Below are 17,314 nucleotides of genomic sequence, written 5' to 3'. Positions count from 1 at the left end.
GGCCCTGCATGCCATTTTCAGGCGAATTCACAGTACAAAATGGAGTGCTGCTAAAAGGAGGAAGAATTGTCATCCTGGCATCCCTCCGGGCAGAGATGTTGTGCAAATTGCACGAGGGACATTTGGGCATGACAAAATGCCGTGAGCGTGCTAAGCAGTCGGTGTGGTGGCCAGGTCTTAGCAAGGAATTGCAACAGTTGATTGAGAACTGTGACACTTGTGCACGAGAGCAAACAAACTTCAAAGAACCAATGATGCCAACAGTGTTTCCAGCCAGACCATGGTCCACTGTCGGAGCTGATCTTTTCCAGTATGGTAACCAGCATTACCTTCTTATTGTCGACTATTTTTCCAGATTCTTTGAAGTTGCCAAATTATCATCCACTACTTCAGAAGCAATGATCCAGCACTTTAAATCGATCTTTGCTCGTCATGGTATTCCAGAAGTTGTACGTTCGGATAATGGCCCACAGTTTTCTTGTGACAGTTTCCAACCTTTCGGACAGGAATGGGGCTTCAACCACGTGACGTCCAGTCCTCATTTTCCACAGAGCAACGAGGAGGCTCAGAGAGCAGTGAGAACCATTAAGGGTCTTCTAAAAAAGTCAACCGACCCCTATCTCGCCCTCATGGCCTACCGCGCTGCTCCACTGGCGAATGGATACAGTCCCACAGAGCTTCTCGTGGGAAGAAGGATCAGAACATCTGTTTCTATAGCACCATCCCAACTCCAGCCAAGATGTTTGGACTGGGACAAGCTAAGAGAGACTGAAAACACATACAGGAGAAAACAGAAATGCAACTATGACCACAGACATAGAACACATGTCATGACACATCTCCATCCTGGTAAGAATGTGTGGGTAAAGGACATTGGGGAGCGAGGCACAGTGGTGTGCCCTGCAGACACACCAAGATCCTACATTGTGGAGACACCTCGGGGCATCCTACGGAGAAACGGATTCCATCTCTCCCCAACCCCGGTGGCTCCTGACATTGCGACTAGCTTTCCTGACATGCCAACAGGCGGAGTCACGGCGACAGACACAGCCAGAACACTCCCCTCACCAGAGGCTCAAGTTCAACCACAGCAGCAGAGCCAAACGCCTGAGCGTTGTTACCTCATCAGAAACAGGAAGGTCCCTAGTCACCTCCAGGACTTTGTTTGTACATAAGTTAAGGTACAGAGAGCCGAGTGGGCAATGGGGCAGAATAATCCCCACACTTGGCAGAAGGGATGGGTAGTCTACCCCACCCTTCTCTAGAAAAAAAAAAAGAAGTTACTTGTCTCAGAAAGGGGGATGTAGTATCAGCTCAGTTAGAGGGTAGGAACATTTGTTGTGGGTCATGTAATGGAAAAAAGGGAGGGGGAAACATTTAAATAAAGCGACAGGGGTCCAAACCGGATGGTACGTGTCTGTGTCGTCTCTCACAGCTCACTAAGGGTTAAGGTGGTCCCTAACAACGTGACACCAGGCATTTTCGTCTCGTTTTCATTCGTTGACGAAAGTGTCAATTAATTTCGTTATCATTTTTATATCCTTTTAGGTAGTTTTAATTTAATTATCGTCTCGTTATCGTCATGAAAAAAAGGGTCGTTGATGAAAACTATGACGAAAATATTTCGTCAAGGAAATTAACTCTGGTGCTGACTGGATTTACACCTGATAGAGAAAGTCTGTCCTGGAACAACAGACTGAGCTTCAGGAGTCTGAGTCAGGATGATTTCTCCTGATGAACCTGGAAACATGAGAAAGAGGAGAAGAGTTATTCAGACCAGTCCAGCTTGGAGAAAGATGATCAACATCCAAACGGAAGAAGATCATTTCTTTAACATAGAGAACAGATGGAAGAAGGTCAATGCTGCTGGTTTCAGTGTTTCTCCATCAGAGCAGAACATCATTGTGGTGAATGTGTTCAAAAAGTTTAATAAAGAGCCCAAAGTGTTGTTTTTCTTTTGTTTGATCCTTTTATTGGGTTTTCTTCAGATTATAGAAGCTCGACACAGTTGAACTCTGGGAGATTTTGGAGCGATGTGTTGGACAGAGCTCTCCATCTGCATGTTTTGGGAGGATGGCCTTCATCCCTCCAGCAGAGTTCAGAGTCTTGGAGTCTCAGTGGCGGCTCATCACCAAAGTATTTACATGTTTTTGTGTCCTTTGTCAATACATATGCATCTTTCTATGGAGGGAATCAGCCAGTTTATCAGAGGATCAAATGGAAACATGTCTTATTTTTCAATATTTACAGATATTACAATTATCCTCTGGTCTCTGAAAATAAAAATGTAGATATTTTATTATTATTAATATTCTAAAATGATTTTGGGGAATCAAGCAGGTCTTAATTTACATGGATACCTTTTAAATCCAGTGAACATTCTATGAATTGGTGCCACTGTGTTATTGTGAGTGTTTGATATCAGAAGAAAGGCCCAAAACAACAAAAGTCCAAAGTCACACATTCCAAATCTATATATTCTTCACTGTAATATTTTCAGTTTTCACATCAGCTGACAAAACTGTACAAACAGTGAATGATTTTGTTGAGTTTGTTTGTCTCAGAGTCAGAGAGCCGTGTCTCTGTGCAGTCAGAGGTTTTTGTACGGCGGCTCAGTGAGTTTGTATCACTGTGGCTCACGTTTGGTGGAGGAACCAGACTGGATGTTGGAAGTAAGTCAGTCTTAGAACTCTTTGATTTCTTTTTCTTTTCATTCCTTTCGTTTCCTTTAATATTCAGCATGTAGGAAACTTTTCATGTTCATGATTCATTATTTTAGAAACATTTTTGCTCTGAGAAACAAAGTCAGCTTTGGAAATGTAGATTCAAAACTTTCTTTCTTTCTTTCTTCTTTCTTTCTTTCTTTCTTTCTTTCTTTCTTTCTTTCTTTCTTTCTTTCTTTCTTTCTTTCTTCTTTCTTTCTTTCTTTCTTTCTTTCTTTCTTTCTTTCTTTCTTTCTATAATAATCATTTGTTGTCAGACTCGTCATGTTTGCTTTGTTTCACTGAAACTGTGAAGTTTGAAGTTTAAACTCTGATGTTTTTATCGTGTCAGATGTTTCAAAGTTAGTTTGGAATTATGTGAACTGTTCAGTAACATTTGAAACCTCTATGAAGAACATTTGATGCTGATGAGTAGTTGTTCTTGTTTCCACTCATTCCTTCAGTCAGTGAGCATATTACTCCAGTTTTAGCTTCTCTTCACTGGCTTGCTGTCAATATTAGGATTCATTTGAAGATTTTATTGATGGTTTTTAAGCTCTGAAATGTGCTGGCACCTTTTTCATGTTCTCACTCCTGTCAGAGCGCTGAGGTCTGCTAATCAGATCATCCTCAATATTCCAAGATTTAGACTTAAACATAGAGCTGACCGAGCTTTTCCAGTCGTTGCCCCGAGTCTCTGGAGTGCCTTACCATTTCATATTAGAGCTGCCCGAACAGTTTCTACCTTTAAGTCTTTGCTCAAGACTCATTTCTACTCTCAGGCCTTTAATTGCAGATAAATGTGTTTGTTTTTTAACGTTTGTTATTTGTGCTGCCTGTGAAGCTCTCTGGTTGTTTAAATGTTGGTCAAACTGTGATGATTCTCTCTGTGCTGATGTGCATGAGAGCTTTCTTAAAGGAAGTGAAACAATGTGTGAGTGAGTGACTGATGGAGCAGAAAAACATCTGGCAGAAACTTCTTCAAGGAGAACATCAAGTTGTGATTCCTGTGCTCTAAGCTGATTGGTGTCTCCTAGGTGATGTGCGCCCCGCCCTGAAGGTGCTGGGTCCCTCCAGTGAGGAGCTGCAGCAGGGGAAGGCCACGCTCATGTGTCTGGCCAACAAGGGCTTCCCCTCAGACTGGAGGCTGTCCTGGAAGATGGACGGCAGCAGTGGCAGCATCAGAGGGGAGGAGAGCAGGACTCCAGCAGTGCTGCACAATGACGGCCGCTACAGCTGGAGCAGCACCCTGACACTCACTGCAGACCAGTGGGGGAAGGTGGGCTCTGTGACCTGTGAGGCCACCCAGGGCTCCCAGGCTCTGGTCTCAGAGACACTGAGGAGAGACCAGTGTTCCCAGTCCTGATGTGACTCAGTCTGATGCTGGTTTAAAGCTCCTGCTTTCATTCTGTGCTCTTTAACAATCTCACTCTCTCTTCATCCTTGCTGTGTTTGTTGCTTTTCGTAGAGTTGATGTTTTTAAGGTTTTTCAAATAATAAATATCTTTCTTACACCCATCTTTGTATTTCTTGCAGTACTATCATTAATCAGAAAATGACCTCAAAGGGAAAATTACATTTTAGAACCAACAACAGATTGACATGTTTTGTTTTTCATGATTTTAGAACTGTTGACGGTGTTCTCATATCTGTTTAATTTTAATTCATATTCCTGTCTTGCATTTTGCTCTGAGTACGAGGATTTTAAAAACTAAACACTGAAGATTTTTTGGGTTTTGAATCAAAAATAATTTAACATGAACCGATTAACCAGAAATAACAGAAATCCTATAAAACTCTGCTTATGTATATTATGTATGATCCATCCATAAATGAATACATCAGACTTTGTACAGATGCACAGCAGGCAGCAGTAATGCAGGTCAAAAGTCATGAATGAAGGTAACATTGAAACAACTTTGAAATCAACAGACGTGTAAAAATATTACATCAGCCAAGAAATGTAACATAAAGGAGACTGAAATTTAAAATAAAGAATATTTTACATATTTAAACAAAACAAAGAAAAAACACAGCATGAGCAAAAGTAAGTATTGTAACATATAAAATTTAATATGGAGAAATCAAATGTTTAATGATATGTTGTTGACTGCAGCCGAGAGCTGATAGAGTCAGTGACATCATCATTGTGCTGCTGGTGTGTGATTGGCTCTGAAAGGCCTGAAGAGCCTCTGATCAGCACTGGCCTCTGAACATGTCATGCTGTTTGACCCTCAACAAACACTGAATAATCAAATCATTCATGACATCATTTGATTTCCACCAGTAAAAACATGTTAATTTACTACATCTAATACATCTACATACTCTTACATGGGACTTTCTGGGATCTACAGGCCGAAACTTTAAAATACAAACTTGCAACAATGAACACAAACAGGATGAATCTTAACAGGAATGTGCAGGTGTGTGATGATGATCTTTGTCTTCACAAACTGGATGTACTTAAGATGTCTGTGAAGAAGCACGAGGTAAGGTCAAAGGTCATGAAGTGGATTGATTGTCACACATTCTCACAGCTTGTCTGTAGATACAAAGATTATATTGAATGGATGTTGTGAAGCTGCAATGGATGAAGTAATCAGATACATATTGACTAGTGGTGTGATGTCAGTGCTGCTGTGTCCCTGCTTTTGTGGAGGGGCTGGGGTTGGGCTGTTTGTTCCATATCGAAGCTTCAGAGTCGCACCGTCATCACTAGTTTGAGCCAGTCTGCCTTCCCCCACACCGCTCTCACCTCAGAGTGACAAACACAAAATAATCCCCTTCTCCATTTTTCGTCAGAACCGACCCGAGGATCTCTCTTCTCCCCCATGCCTCCTCACACCACCAGTCTGGGAGTATTAGTCAGCTTCAGAGTTATTCATGCATTCAGTGGTAGCCCTTTTATAAATGTACATTTATATTTATGAGTGACTCTGTTTAGTTTGGCATAGGTTTGGTTCTCATCAATCGTTTTCACACTTTGCAAACTAAGAAGCTCAAATTTCGTGGTTAGACTGGCTGCTGATTTTTATGTCAGTTCTTTTGAGTCACCTGTAAATAAAGTTTACTGTGAATTTGAACTCCACGCTCCTCCATGACTGCATCTGAATCCCTTTGTTTGAGTGTACAGCACTGATGACAAGTGGTTAAAGGGTACTTTGGAAAGGTTTAGTGTGCTTAATGACAGTTTACACTGTGAGTGTGTGTGTGTGTGTGTGTGTGTGTGTGTCCTCAGTGAACTGTATCAGTCTCTGCAGTAGCTTCCAGCTGCAGCAGTCAGTTCACTTTCTGTTCAGTCTGACTGAGGGAGGTTTTTGTACGACTGTTTTTCACTGTGTGAACATACTCTGACTGCTAATTTCATGAACACTCTGACAGTAATAAACTGCTGCATCTCCAGCCTGGACTCCACTGATGGTCAGAGTGAAGTCAGAGTTTGATCCACTGCCTGTAAAATGAGCTGGAATCCCTGATGCTCTCCTGTTAGCAGTGTAAATGAGCAGTTTGGGTGGTTTGCCATCTTTCTGTTGGTACCAGGCTAAATAGTGAAAGATGCCATCAAAATAAACATCCTGACTGGTCCTACAGTTGATGTTCACAGATCGTCCCACAGCAGAGCTCACTGCTCCAGGCTGAGTCACTGTGATCTGTCCTCTGGACTCTGAGGATACAGAGACACAAACATAAAGCAGCTTGATAGTTTTGTCAGCTTCATTTCAGAGGGACAGATGTTGATAGAGGAGAGGAGTTTGATTCTCTGGACTTTACCTGTGAAGCAGCAGCAGAGGAGAGTCCAGATGAGGACGCAGATCAAAGTCATGTTTTTGATGAGGACGATTTCTGTGGCTTCTGTTGTGATGAAGGACAGCTGTCAGTCATCCAGTGTTGAACTCTCAGGACTATAAAGTCTCCCAGAGCACTGGAGCATGGTGCTGCTGATGCAAAGTGGCTCTCTATGGAAATGCTCTGACTGACTCACACAGGGATCAATATGATGATGCTGTTTATCAACACTGTAAATCAGGATAAATTGAATCTACTTTTAAAAAAAAACTAAGGTAACTGGTTGCCTTAAATTTTTGAAGTAATGAAGCATCAGTTGAATAAGTGCAGTGGACTATGTTCAATGTACTTGAGACAATTTTGGAATGGAGCGAAAGATCTAAGTTAAATTGAAGATACTTAGTTTAAGGAATCACTCACCACCCATTTATTTAACTCAGCTTGTTAAGTAAGCACTGCTCCATTACCAATTGAACTAAACTGTATGTTCTAATTGACCAAACGTATCTGTTATAGTTGGAGTCTATACCAGCTGACAGGGTGAGAGACAGGGTACACCCTGTACAGGTTGCCAGCCTGTTGCAGGGCTAACACAGAGAGACAGACAACCATTCACACCTGTGGGCAATTTAGAGCGACCAATTAACCTAACCCCAGTTATTGCATGTAATTGTGGGAGGAAACCCACGCAGGCACAGGGAGACACACAGCCAAGGTCAAACCCAGAACTTCTAGAAGTTATTCTAGCTGTGAGGCAGCAGTGCTAACCACCGCACCACCGCGCTGCCTGATATATCATCAATCCAATATCATCAGTCCTGTTAAAACTGGTATAAACTAGATTTTTGGTTGGTGCAAAACCTGATGATATTGTAACGTTGTAAACACACTTCCACAGTCGGCGATATTCACAACAAAGGTCGTCTTTATTAGCAGAAAAACGGCTGCTGTAGGCCACAGCCACGCCAACCACAACTACAACAGCGGAACAGCAACACACACACACAGGCAAGCTCTCGGTCTTTTCTCTCTCTCCATGCTGCCTTCACGAACCTCCCGAACAGTCCGAAATCCCACAACATCAACACGCTCTCTAACTAAGAGAATCGCTACATTGCCCCCCCTCACTAAATCCCTCGCCCCGAGGGATCCCGTACAAAGTCTCTGAGGTGACCTGGGGGTCTTCTCTGCCTCTGCAGCCCCCTTGTAGACGACACTTGGGGCTGTGTCTGCTGTCCTGCAGCACCCTGCTTTTGATCTGGGATGGGGTGCAAAAGTGGAGGAAGCTGTGGGGCAGTAGAAGGGGGCACAGTCAGTGAGTCTGGGGCTGTGGCTGTTTCATTTCTCAGGGGGGTTGACTGGACTGGGCGCACATCACCCTTATATGGAGCCAGCCTGTCTCTATGAAGGGCCACTCGTCTCCCCCTAGTCGGCAGCTGAACCGTGTACACCACTTCCCCCAGCTTCTCTACCACTACACAAGGCCCCACCCAGTGGCAGTCCAGCTTAGGGCACCGTTCTTTCTTCCTCCTCGGGCTGTACACCCACACAAGGTCACCGGCCCTGAAGTCTTTCCCTTTTACCCTCAAGTCATAATTCCTTTTCTGTCTCATTCCCGCTTTCTCCAGCTGATCACGGGCAAAAGCATGGGCCGACTCCAGCCGGTCCTGCAGTCTCCTGGCGTATTCCGGACCCGGTACGACTACCGGAGCGTCCGGAGGCCTCCCCAGTGCCATCTCCGCTGGCGTCCGTAGCTCTCGCCCCAGCATGAGCAGGGCAGGCGTACACAAGGTGGAATCCTGCACAGCGGACCTATACGCCAACAAAACAAGGGGGAGATGCATGTCCCAATCACGCTGGTGCTCTGCAGTGAGGATGGCCAGCTGTTTCGCCAGGGTCCTGTTGAAGCGCTCGACGAGCCCATCACTCTGCGGGTGTAACGGTGTCGTCCGGGTCTTTCGCATCCCTAAGCGCTCACACATGACAGAGAAAACAGCCGACTCAAAGTTCCTTCCCTGGTCACTGTGAATGGTTTCTGCCATCCCGAACCTGGCAAACATGCCCTCCACCAGCCTGTCGACCACCGTCTCCGCCTCCTGGTCGGGTATGGCATATGCCTCCGGCCATTTTGTGAAGTAGTCCATGGCAACTAAGACATAACGGTTTCCTCTGTCTGTGCGTGGAAAAGGCCCCATCACGTCCACTGCTACTCTCTCCATCGGGGTTCCCACTGCTAACTGCTGTAGCTGGGCCCGGGACTGGTCTGAGGGACCCTTGTGCGCTGCACAGAGGTCACACCGGCGGCAAAAGTCCTCAACATCCCTCCTGAGCTGCCCCCAGTAGAAACTCTGCCGGAGCCGCCGAAGGGTTTTGGAAACTCCAAAATGCCCCACCCCGGCGGTTCCGTGGGAGGCCTTCAAAACTGCCTCCCTCAGGGCCCTGGGGACCACCACCTGCCACCTCTCCTCCCCCGTAGCTGGCTCCTTCCAGGCTCTCTGCAGCACTCCGTCCTTTACTCGGAGAGCTGAAAATTTCACAAACAGTCCTTTAGTTGCAGGTGAGTATACAGCCACTCCGCTCCACTGCGGTCTTTGACCAGACTCCACCCATTGTAGCACTGGCCAGAGGTCAACATCCTGCTCCTGTTGCGCTCTCCACTCGAGCGGGTCAATCACCTGTGCCACTCTGCAGGCCAGCTCACCTCCGCTACACCCGGAATCATGCTCTCCCCCAGCCCGGAGCTCCTCCTCCCGGGCTTCCCGCTTTTCGCAGTACCGGCAACCAGCTGGAGCACAGGGGCGGCGGGACATGGCATCTGCGTTGGCGTGGTGAGCCCCCGCTCGGTACTTCACTTCGAAGACGTATGGCGCTAATTCCTCCAGCCAGCGTGCAATCTGCCCCTCTGGCTCCTTAAACGCCATTAGCCACTGCAAGGCTGAATGGTCTGACCGGACAGTGAAGGGCAGGCCACAAAGGTAGTACCTGAAGTGACTTATTGCCCGTACTATGGCCAGGAGCTCCCTTCGCGTCACACAGTAGCGTCGTTCAGCCTTATTAAAGGTTCTGCTGAAGTACGCCACCACTCTCTCCCCCGCTGGCCCCACCTGGCTCAACACTGCCCCCATTCCGACATCGCTGGCATCTGTGTCTAGAATAAACGGCAGACTGGGGTCCGGGGGTGGCGAGGGTGGGAGATTCTGTTAGGGCGTTTTTCAGCCGCTCAAAAGCCTGTTCACATCCTGCTGACCAGTCAAAGTCACTATCCTTTTTCTGCAGGCGGAACAGGGGCGCAGCAATACAGGAGAACCCCCTTACAAACCGCCTGTAGTAGGACGCCAGACCAAGGAAGCTCTTTAAGTCCTTCAAGTTTGTGGGGGTTGGCCAGTCCTTCACCGCCTGCACTTTCTCCTCCAGCGTACTGATACCCTCACCCCCGATTTTGTGTCCCAGGAACTCCAGCTCTTTCCTCATAAAGCAGCACTTATCAGGGTGGAGTTTCAGGCCCGCTGCCGCTATCCGCTGTAGAATCTGCCGCAGGGATGCCAGAGCTGCCTCGAAGGAACTTCCGTGGACCAGGATGTCGTCCAAGTAGACCAAACATTCCTGTCGGGGAATATCGGCCAGCACCTTTTCCATCAACCTTTCAAACGTGGCCGGCGCATTGCATAGGCCGAAGCAGAGAACACGGAATTGCCACAGCCCCCTGCCTGTGCTGAAAGCAGTCTTTGGTCTGGCTGCGGGGCTGAGGGGCACTTGCCAATACCCGCTACGCAGGTCCAGCGAGGAGAACCAGGAAGAGCCGGAAACCAAATCCAGGCACTCATCGATGCGGGGCAGCGGGTATGAGTCTTTCTTAGTCACACTGTTCAACGGCCTAAAATCGACACAGAATCTCATTTTGGGGCTCTTCTTCTTTTTAACCATCACAACCCCCGAGGCCCAGGGGCTGTCGGAGGGTTCAATGACGCCAGCCCTGAGCATCTCCCCGATCGCACTATCAGCCGCAGCCTGATGCGCCAGGGGGAGGCGGCGAGGGCGTGACTTCACAGGCCGTGCATCTCCCGTGTCAATGTCGTGCTGCAGGAGGTGAGTTAAGCCTACCTCGTCTTCTGACAGAGCAAAAATGTCCTTGAACTCCAGCAGCACCTGCCACAGCTCCTCCCGCTGTGGATGATCTAAATCTTGGCAGCTACGTGTCCATATGTCCCTCACTACTGCCAGTCTATCCCCCTCCCCCATTACAGTGTGCTGGTCTGAGGCAGGAGAACCCACCACGGTGGCTAAATCAGGGTCAGGGGACAGGGGTGCAGGGGGGTAGATCGGGGGCGGAAGGTGTGCCTCATGGTGCACCCCCGCTGCTCTCGACTTTGGCGGGTGTAGGTTCGGGGCCTGTGCGGGGCGCACCAGGTCAACCATGGGGCCCCCTGGAAAGATCAGCGTGTTATTCCCCAGGTCTAAGACACTCTGTGAGGCCCGCAGAAAGTCCAGGCCTAATATGCAAACGTCCTGCACCGCTGCCACCCACACCTTCAAGTTCACTCCCAGGCCCCCCACCTGAATAGGGACCAGTCCTTTTCCCAACATCGGGGCTAACTCACCAGTCACTGTACGCAGTTTTACTGTAGTTGGTTCCAACTGGGTTCCTACCGGCACCACGTCAGGTCTCATCAAGGTCGCAGTGGAGCCAGTGTCAACCAGAGCTGTGCACGGAGCCCCTGCCAGGGTGATGGGGATGTGACAAAAATCCCCTGCACGCGTCCAGCCCACCACCCTCGCGGACTCTGTGCTGTCGTCTGCTTCTGGGGGGAGCTGAGCCCCGCACCCCCAGCTGTACCGTTGGGCTCTGTCCACCGGCGCCCCGGCGGATTGGGACACAGAAGAGGGGGCCTGCGCCGTCCCGCCTACGCAGGCCCTGAGGCGTTTCCCTGAACACCGGCACGGTCTGGGCATCGCACGCTGATGTGGCCCAGCTGTCCGCACGTCCAGCAAACAGGAGGGTCTCGGCGAGGACGAGCACCGCGGCGTGAAGATTGTAGAGACACGCCTCGAACCAGTTCGGTCAATTCGGCCCGCCCAAGCTGGCACCCCCTGGCCCGGGGCCTCCGGCACCGCAGCCCTCACCACCGGGTCATACTCGCTATGGTCGCACCCCGCAGAAGCCACCACGGCCTCCCTCTCCAAGGCCATCTCCAGGGCCTCGTGCAGATTGCGGGGGTGGGAAAGTTGAGTCTGGATGCGCAGCTCACCAGGGATAATGGCGCGGATGAACTGGTCTCTGGCCAGCTCGTTCTGCACGTCGATGGGCATGTGGGCATATGCTTTCTTCGCTAGCATCTCAATGTCATTAGCCAAAGCGCGAAGCGGCTCACCCGGTTGTCTCCGTCTACTCGTCAGTTCGGACCGCAGGACAGCAGGCTGGCCACACTGCCCAAACCGCCGCTGCAGAGCACCAACCAGAGCCCTGTAGTCACCCCTCTCCGCTGGGCTAAGCAGCAGCAGGCATGCCAAAGTGTCGTCAGTGAGGCACAAGGCTAGCTGGAGTGCTTTAGTGTCTTTGGACCAGGCCGCAGCATGCGCTAACAGTTCAAATTGAGCATGGAAGGCCTCCCAGTCAGCCTTACCGGAGTACTTGGGGGTTTTCACATTTGCCTGGCAGGGCCGGGCGCCACTATCGCCAAGCACGGGCCCCGCGCTGTTTGGGGCGGGCGTCTCCGCGCCCGCGTATATTCCTGCAGTCGACGGGCTAAAGCCAGCGGCGGCCACCAGGCCTCTGGCAGTCCGTCTGAGGCGGGCCAAACGCTCTCCGGCACTGTCCGCTCCCTCAGGACCCAGCGTGCCCCCAAAGTCACTGTCCATAGCCTCTCTCTTGATCTTCGGGCGGGCCCCGGCCACATCTCGCTGCACTGCCATAGTTAGCGCAGGCTGTCAACTGAGGTAGCCGAAGCAGGGCTAGCCGACGGTTAGCAGTTTGACTTCTGACACCAGTGTAACGTTGTAAACACACTTCCACAGTCGGCGATATTCACAACAAAGGTCGTCTTTATTAGCAGAAAAACGGCTGCTGTAGGCCACAGCCACGCCAACCACAACTACAACAGCGGAACAGCAACACACACACACAGGCAAGCTCTCGGTCTTTTCTCTCTCCCCATGCTGCCTTCACGAACCTCCCGAACAGTCCGAAATCCCACAACATCAACACGCTCTCTAACTAAGAGAATCGCTACAATATTAAGTTGTTTGAATTCAAACACATAATTACAATAAGAGAGACCATTAAAAAAATACAGTATATTCAGAATTGATAAGTAATGTAGCAAAAGGACAGCTGTTAAAGAAATTAATATAAACTCAGTGGGAGATAAATTACAATTAACCCGTGGACTCTGAAAATAAAAATGTAGATATTTTATTATTATTAATTTTCTAAAATGATTTTGGGGAAATAAGCAGGTCTTAATTTACATGGATACCTTTTAAATCCAGTGAACATTCTATGAATTGGTGCCACTGTGTTATTGTGAGTGTTTGATATCAGAAGAAAGGCCCAAAACAACAAAAGTCCAAAGTCACACATTCCAAATCTATATATTCTTCACTGTAATATTTTCAGCTTTCACATCAGCTGACAAAACTGTACAAACAGTGAATGATTTTGTTGAGTTTGTTTGTCTCAGAGTCAGAGAGCCGTGTCTCTGTGCAGTCAGAGGTTTTTGTACGGCGGCTCAGTGAGTTTGTATCACTGTGGCTCACGTTTGGTGGAGGAACCAGACTGGATGTTGGAAGTAAGTCAGTCTTAGAACTCTTTGATTTCTTCTTCTTTTCATTCCTTTCATTTCCTTTAATATTCAGCATGTAGGAAACTTTTCATGTTCATGATTCATTATTTTAGAAACATTTTGCTCTGAGAAACAAAGTCAGCTTTGGAAATGTAGATTCAAAACTTTCTTTCTTTCTTTCTTTCTTTCTTTCTTTCTTTCTTTCTTTCTTTTTCTTTCTTTCTTTCTTTCTTTCTTTCTTTCTTTCTTTCTTTCTTTCTTTCTTTCTTTCTTCTTTCTTTCTTTCTTTCTTTCTTTCTTTCTTTCTTTCTTTCTTTCTATAATAATCATTTGTTGTCAGACTCGTCATGTTTGCTTTGTTTCACTGAAACTGTGAAGTTTGAAGTTTAAACTCTGATGTTTTTATCGTGTCAGATGTTTCAAAGTTAGTTTGGAATTATGTGAACTGTTCAGTAACATTTGAAACCTCTATGAAGAACATTTGATGCTGATGAGTAGTTGTTCTTGTTTCCACTCATTCCTTCAGTCAGTGAGCATATTACTCCAGTTTTAGCTTCTCTTCACTGGCTTGCTGTCAATATTAGGATTCATTTGAAGATTTTATTGATGGTTTTTAAGCTCTGAAATGTGCTGGCACCTTTTTCATGTTCACACCTCTGTCAGAGCACTGAGGTCTGCTAATCAGATCATCCTCAATATTCCAAGATTAGACTTAAACATAGAGCTGACCGAGCTTTTCCAGTCGTTGCCCCGAGTCTCTGGAATGCCTTACCATTTCATATTAGAGCTGCCCGAACAGTTTCTACCTTTAAGTCTTTGCTCAAGACTCATTTCTACTCTCAGGCCTTTAATTGCAGATAAATGTGTTTTGTTTTTAAATGTGTGTTATTTTTGCTGCCTGTGAAGCTCTCTGGTTGTTTAAATGTTGGTCAAACTGTGATGATTCTCTCTGTGCTGATGTGCATGAGAGCTTTCTTAAAGGAAGTGAAACAATGTGTGAGTGAGTGACTGATGGAGCAGAAAAACATCTGGCAGAAACTTCTTCAAGGAGAACATCAAGTTGTGGTTCCTGTGCTCTAAGCTGATTGGTGTCTCCTAGGTGATGTGCGCCCCGCCCTGAAGGTGCTGGGTCCCTCCAGTGAGGAGCTGCAGCAGGGGAAGGCCACGCTCATGTGTCTGGCCAACAAGGGCTTCCCCTCAGACGGGAGGCTGTCCTGGACGTTGGACGGCAGCAGTGGCAGCATCAGAGGGGAGGAGAGCAGGACTCCCGCAGTGCTGCACAATGACGGCCGCTACAGCTGGAGCAGCACCCTGACACTCACTGCAGACCAGTGGGGGAAGGTGGGCTCTGTGACCTGTGAGGCCACCCAGGGCTCCCAGGCTCCGGTCTCAGAGACACTGAGGAGAGACCAGTGTTCCCAGTCCTGATGAGACTCAGTCTGATGCTGGTTTAAAGCTCCTGCTTTCATTCTGTGCTCTTTAACAATCTCACTCTCTCTTCATCCTTGTTGTGTTTGTTGCTTTTCGTAGAGTTGATGTTTGTAAGGTTTTTCAAATAATAAATATCTTTCTTACACCCATCTTTGTATTTCTTGCAGTACTATCATTAATCAGAAAATGACCTCAAAGGGAAAATTACATTTTAGAACAAAAACAGATTGACATGTTTGTTTTTCATGATTTTAGAACTGTTGACGGTGTTCTCATATCTGTTTAATTTTAATTCATATTCCTGTCTTGCATTTTGCTCTGAGTACGAGGATTTTAAAAACTAAACACTGAAGATTTTTTGGGTTTTGAATCAAAAATAATTTAACATGAACCGATTAACCAGAAATAACAGAAATCCTATAAAACTCTGCTTATGTATATTATGTATGATCCATCCATAAATGAATACATCAGACTTTGTACAGATGCACAGCAGGCAGCAGTAATGCAGGTCAAAAGTCATGAATGAAGGTAACATTGAAACAACTTTGAAATCAACAGACATGTAAAAATATTACATCAGCCAAGAAATGTAACATAAAGGAGACTGAAATTTAAAATAAAGAATATTTTACATATTTAAACAAAACAAAGAAAAAACACAGCATGAGCAAAAGTAAGTATTGTAACATATAAAATTTAATATGGAGAAATCAAATGTTTAATGATATGTTGTTGACTGCAGCCGAGAGCTGATAGAGTCAGTGACATCATCATTGTGCTGCTGGTGTGTGATTGGCTCTGAAAGGCCTGAAGAGCCTCTGATCAGCACTGGCCTCTGAACATGTCATGCTGTTTGACCCTCAACAAACACTGAATAATCAAATCATTCATGACATCATTTAATTTCCACTAGTAAAAACATGTTAATTTACTACATCTAATACATCTACATACTCTTACATGGGACTTTCTGGGATCTACAGGCCGAAACTTTAAAATACAAACTTGCAACAATGAACACAAACAGGATGAATCTTAACAGGAATGTGCAGGTGTGTGATGATGATCTTTGTCTTCACAAACTGGATGTACTTAAGATGTCTGTGAAGAAGCACGAGGTAAGGTCAAAGGTCATGAAGTGGATTGATTGTCACACATTCTCACAGCTTGTCTGTAGATACAAAGATTATATTGAATGGATGTTGTGAAGCTGCAATGGATGAAGTAATCAGATACATATTGACTAGTGGTGTGATGTCAGTGCTGCTGTGTCCCTGCTTTTGTGGAGGGGCTGAGGTTGGGCTGTTTGTTCCATATCGAAGCTTCAGAGTCGCACCGTCATCACTAGTTTGAGCCAGTCTGCCTTCCCCCACACCGCTCTCACCTCAGAGTGACAAACACAAAATAATCCCCTTCTCCATTTTTCATCAGAACCGACCCGAGGATCTCTCTTCTCCCCCATGCCTCCTCACACCACCAGTCTGGGAGTATTAGTCAGCTTCAGAGTTATTCATGCATTCAGTGGTAGCCCTTTTATAAATGTACATTTATATTGATGAGTGACTCTGTTTAGTTTGGCATAGGTTTGGTTCTCATCAATCGTTTTCACACTTTGCAAACTAAGAAGCTCAAATTTCGTGGTTAGACTGGCTGCTGATTTTTATGTCAGTTCTTTTGAGTCACCTGTAAATAAAGTTTACTGTGAATTTGAACTCCACGCTCCTCCATGACTGCATCTGAATCCCTTTGTTTGAGTGTAACAGCACTGATGACAAGTGGTTTAAAGGGGTACTTTGGAAAGGTTTAGTGTGCTTAATGACAGTTTACACTGTGAGTGTGTGTGTGTGTGTGTGTGTGTGTGTGTCCTCAGTGAACTGTATCAGTCTCTGCAGTAGCTTCCAGCTGCAGCAGTCAGTTCACTTTCTGTTCAGTCTGACTGAGGGAGGTTTTTGTACGACTGTTTTTCACTGTGTGAACACCCACTGACTGTTAGGAATGTGCAAACTCTGACAGTAATAAACTGCTGCATCTTCAGCCTGGACTCCACTGATGGTCAGAGTGAAGTCAGAGTTTGATCCACTGCCTGTAAAACGATCTGAAATCCCTGAATATCGACTGCTAGTGTAGTAAATGAGCAGTTTGGGAATTTGTCCATCTTTGTGTTGGTACCAGTAAATATGGTTGTTGCCATAAACATTCTGACTGGTCCTACAGTTGATGTTCACAGATCCTCCCACAGCAGAGCTCACTGCTCCAGGCTGAGTCACTGTGTATTGTCCTCTGGACTCTGAGGATACAGAGACACAAACATAAAGCAGCTTGATGGTTTTGTCAGCTCATTTCAGAGGGACAGATGTTGATAGAGGAGAGGAGTTTGATTCTCTGGACTTTACCTGTGAAGCAGCAGCAGAGGAGAGTCCAGATGAGGACGCAGATCAAAGTCATGTTTTTGATGAGGACGATTTCTGTGGCTTCTGTTGTGATGAAGGACAGCTGTCAGTCATCCAGTGTTGAACTCTCAGGACTATAAAGTCTCCCAGAGCACTGGAGCATGGTGCTGCTGATGCAAAGTGGCTCTCTATGGAAATGCTCTCACTGACTCACACAGGG

At 46.6% G+C, this 17,314-nt stretch overlaps 3 gene segments (V, D, J or C); 1 reads left to right on the top strand and 2 right to left on the bottom strand.

The window, feature by feature from the left end:
* The first annotated feature begins 2,521 nt into the window (after positions 1-2,521).
* LOC115787920 (Ig kappa-b4 chain C region-like) lies at positions 2,522-4,220 on the top strand. The segment is given in 2 exon segments: positions 2,522-2,672; positions 3,740-4,220. Coding segments are annotated over 2 exon segments (465 nt in total).
* Positions 4,221-5,544: 1,324 nt separating this feature from the next.
* On the bottom strand, positions 5,545-6,532 carry LOC115787723 (Ig kappa chain V region 2717-like). The segment is given in 3 exon segments: positions 5,545-5,557; positions 6,105-6,369; positions 6,477-6,532. Coding segments are annotated over 3 exon segments (330 nt in total).
* Positions 6,533-16,668: 10,136 nt separating this feature from the next.
* Positions 16,669-17,152, bottom strand: LOC115787722 (Ig kappa chain V region 3547-like). The segment is given in 2 exon segments: positions 16,669-16,991; positions 17,098-17,152. Coding segments are annotated over 2 exon segments (375 nt in total).
* Positions 17,153-17,314: the final 162 nt, after the last annotated feature.

The sequence above is a fragment of the Archocentrus centrarchus genome, chromosome 11 (assembly GCF_007364275.1).
Source record: "Archocentrus centrarchus isolate MPI-CPG fArcCen1 chromosome 11, fArcCen1, whole genome shotgun sequence".
NCBI classification, from domain to species: Eukaryota; Metazoa; Chordata; class Actinopteri; order Cichliformes; family Cichlidae; genus Archocentrus; species Archocentrus centrarchus.
The sequence above is the reverse complement of the archived record's forward strand: the minus strand, read 5'-3'. Positions and strand labels throughout refer to the sequence as shown.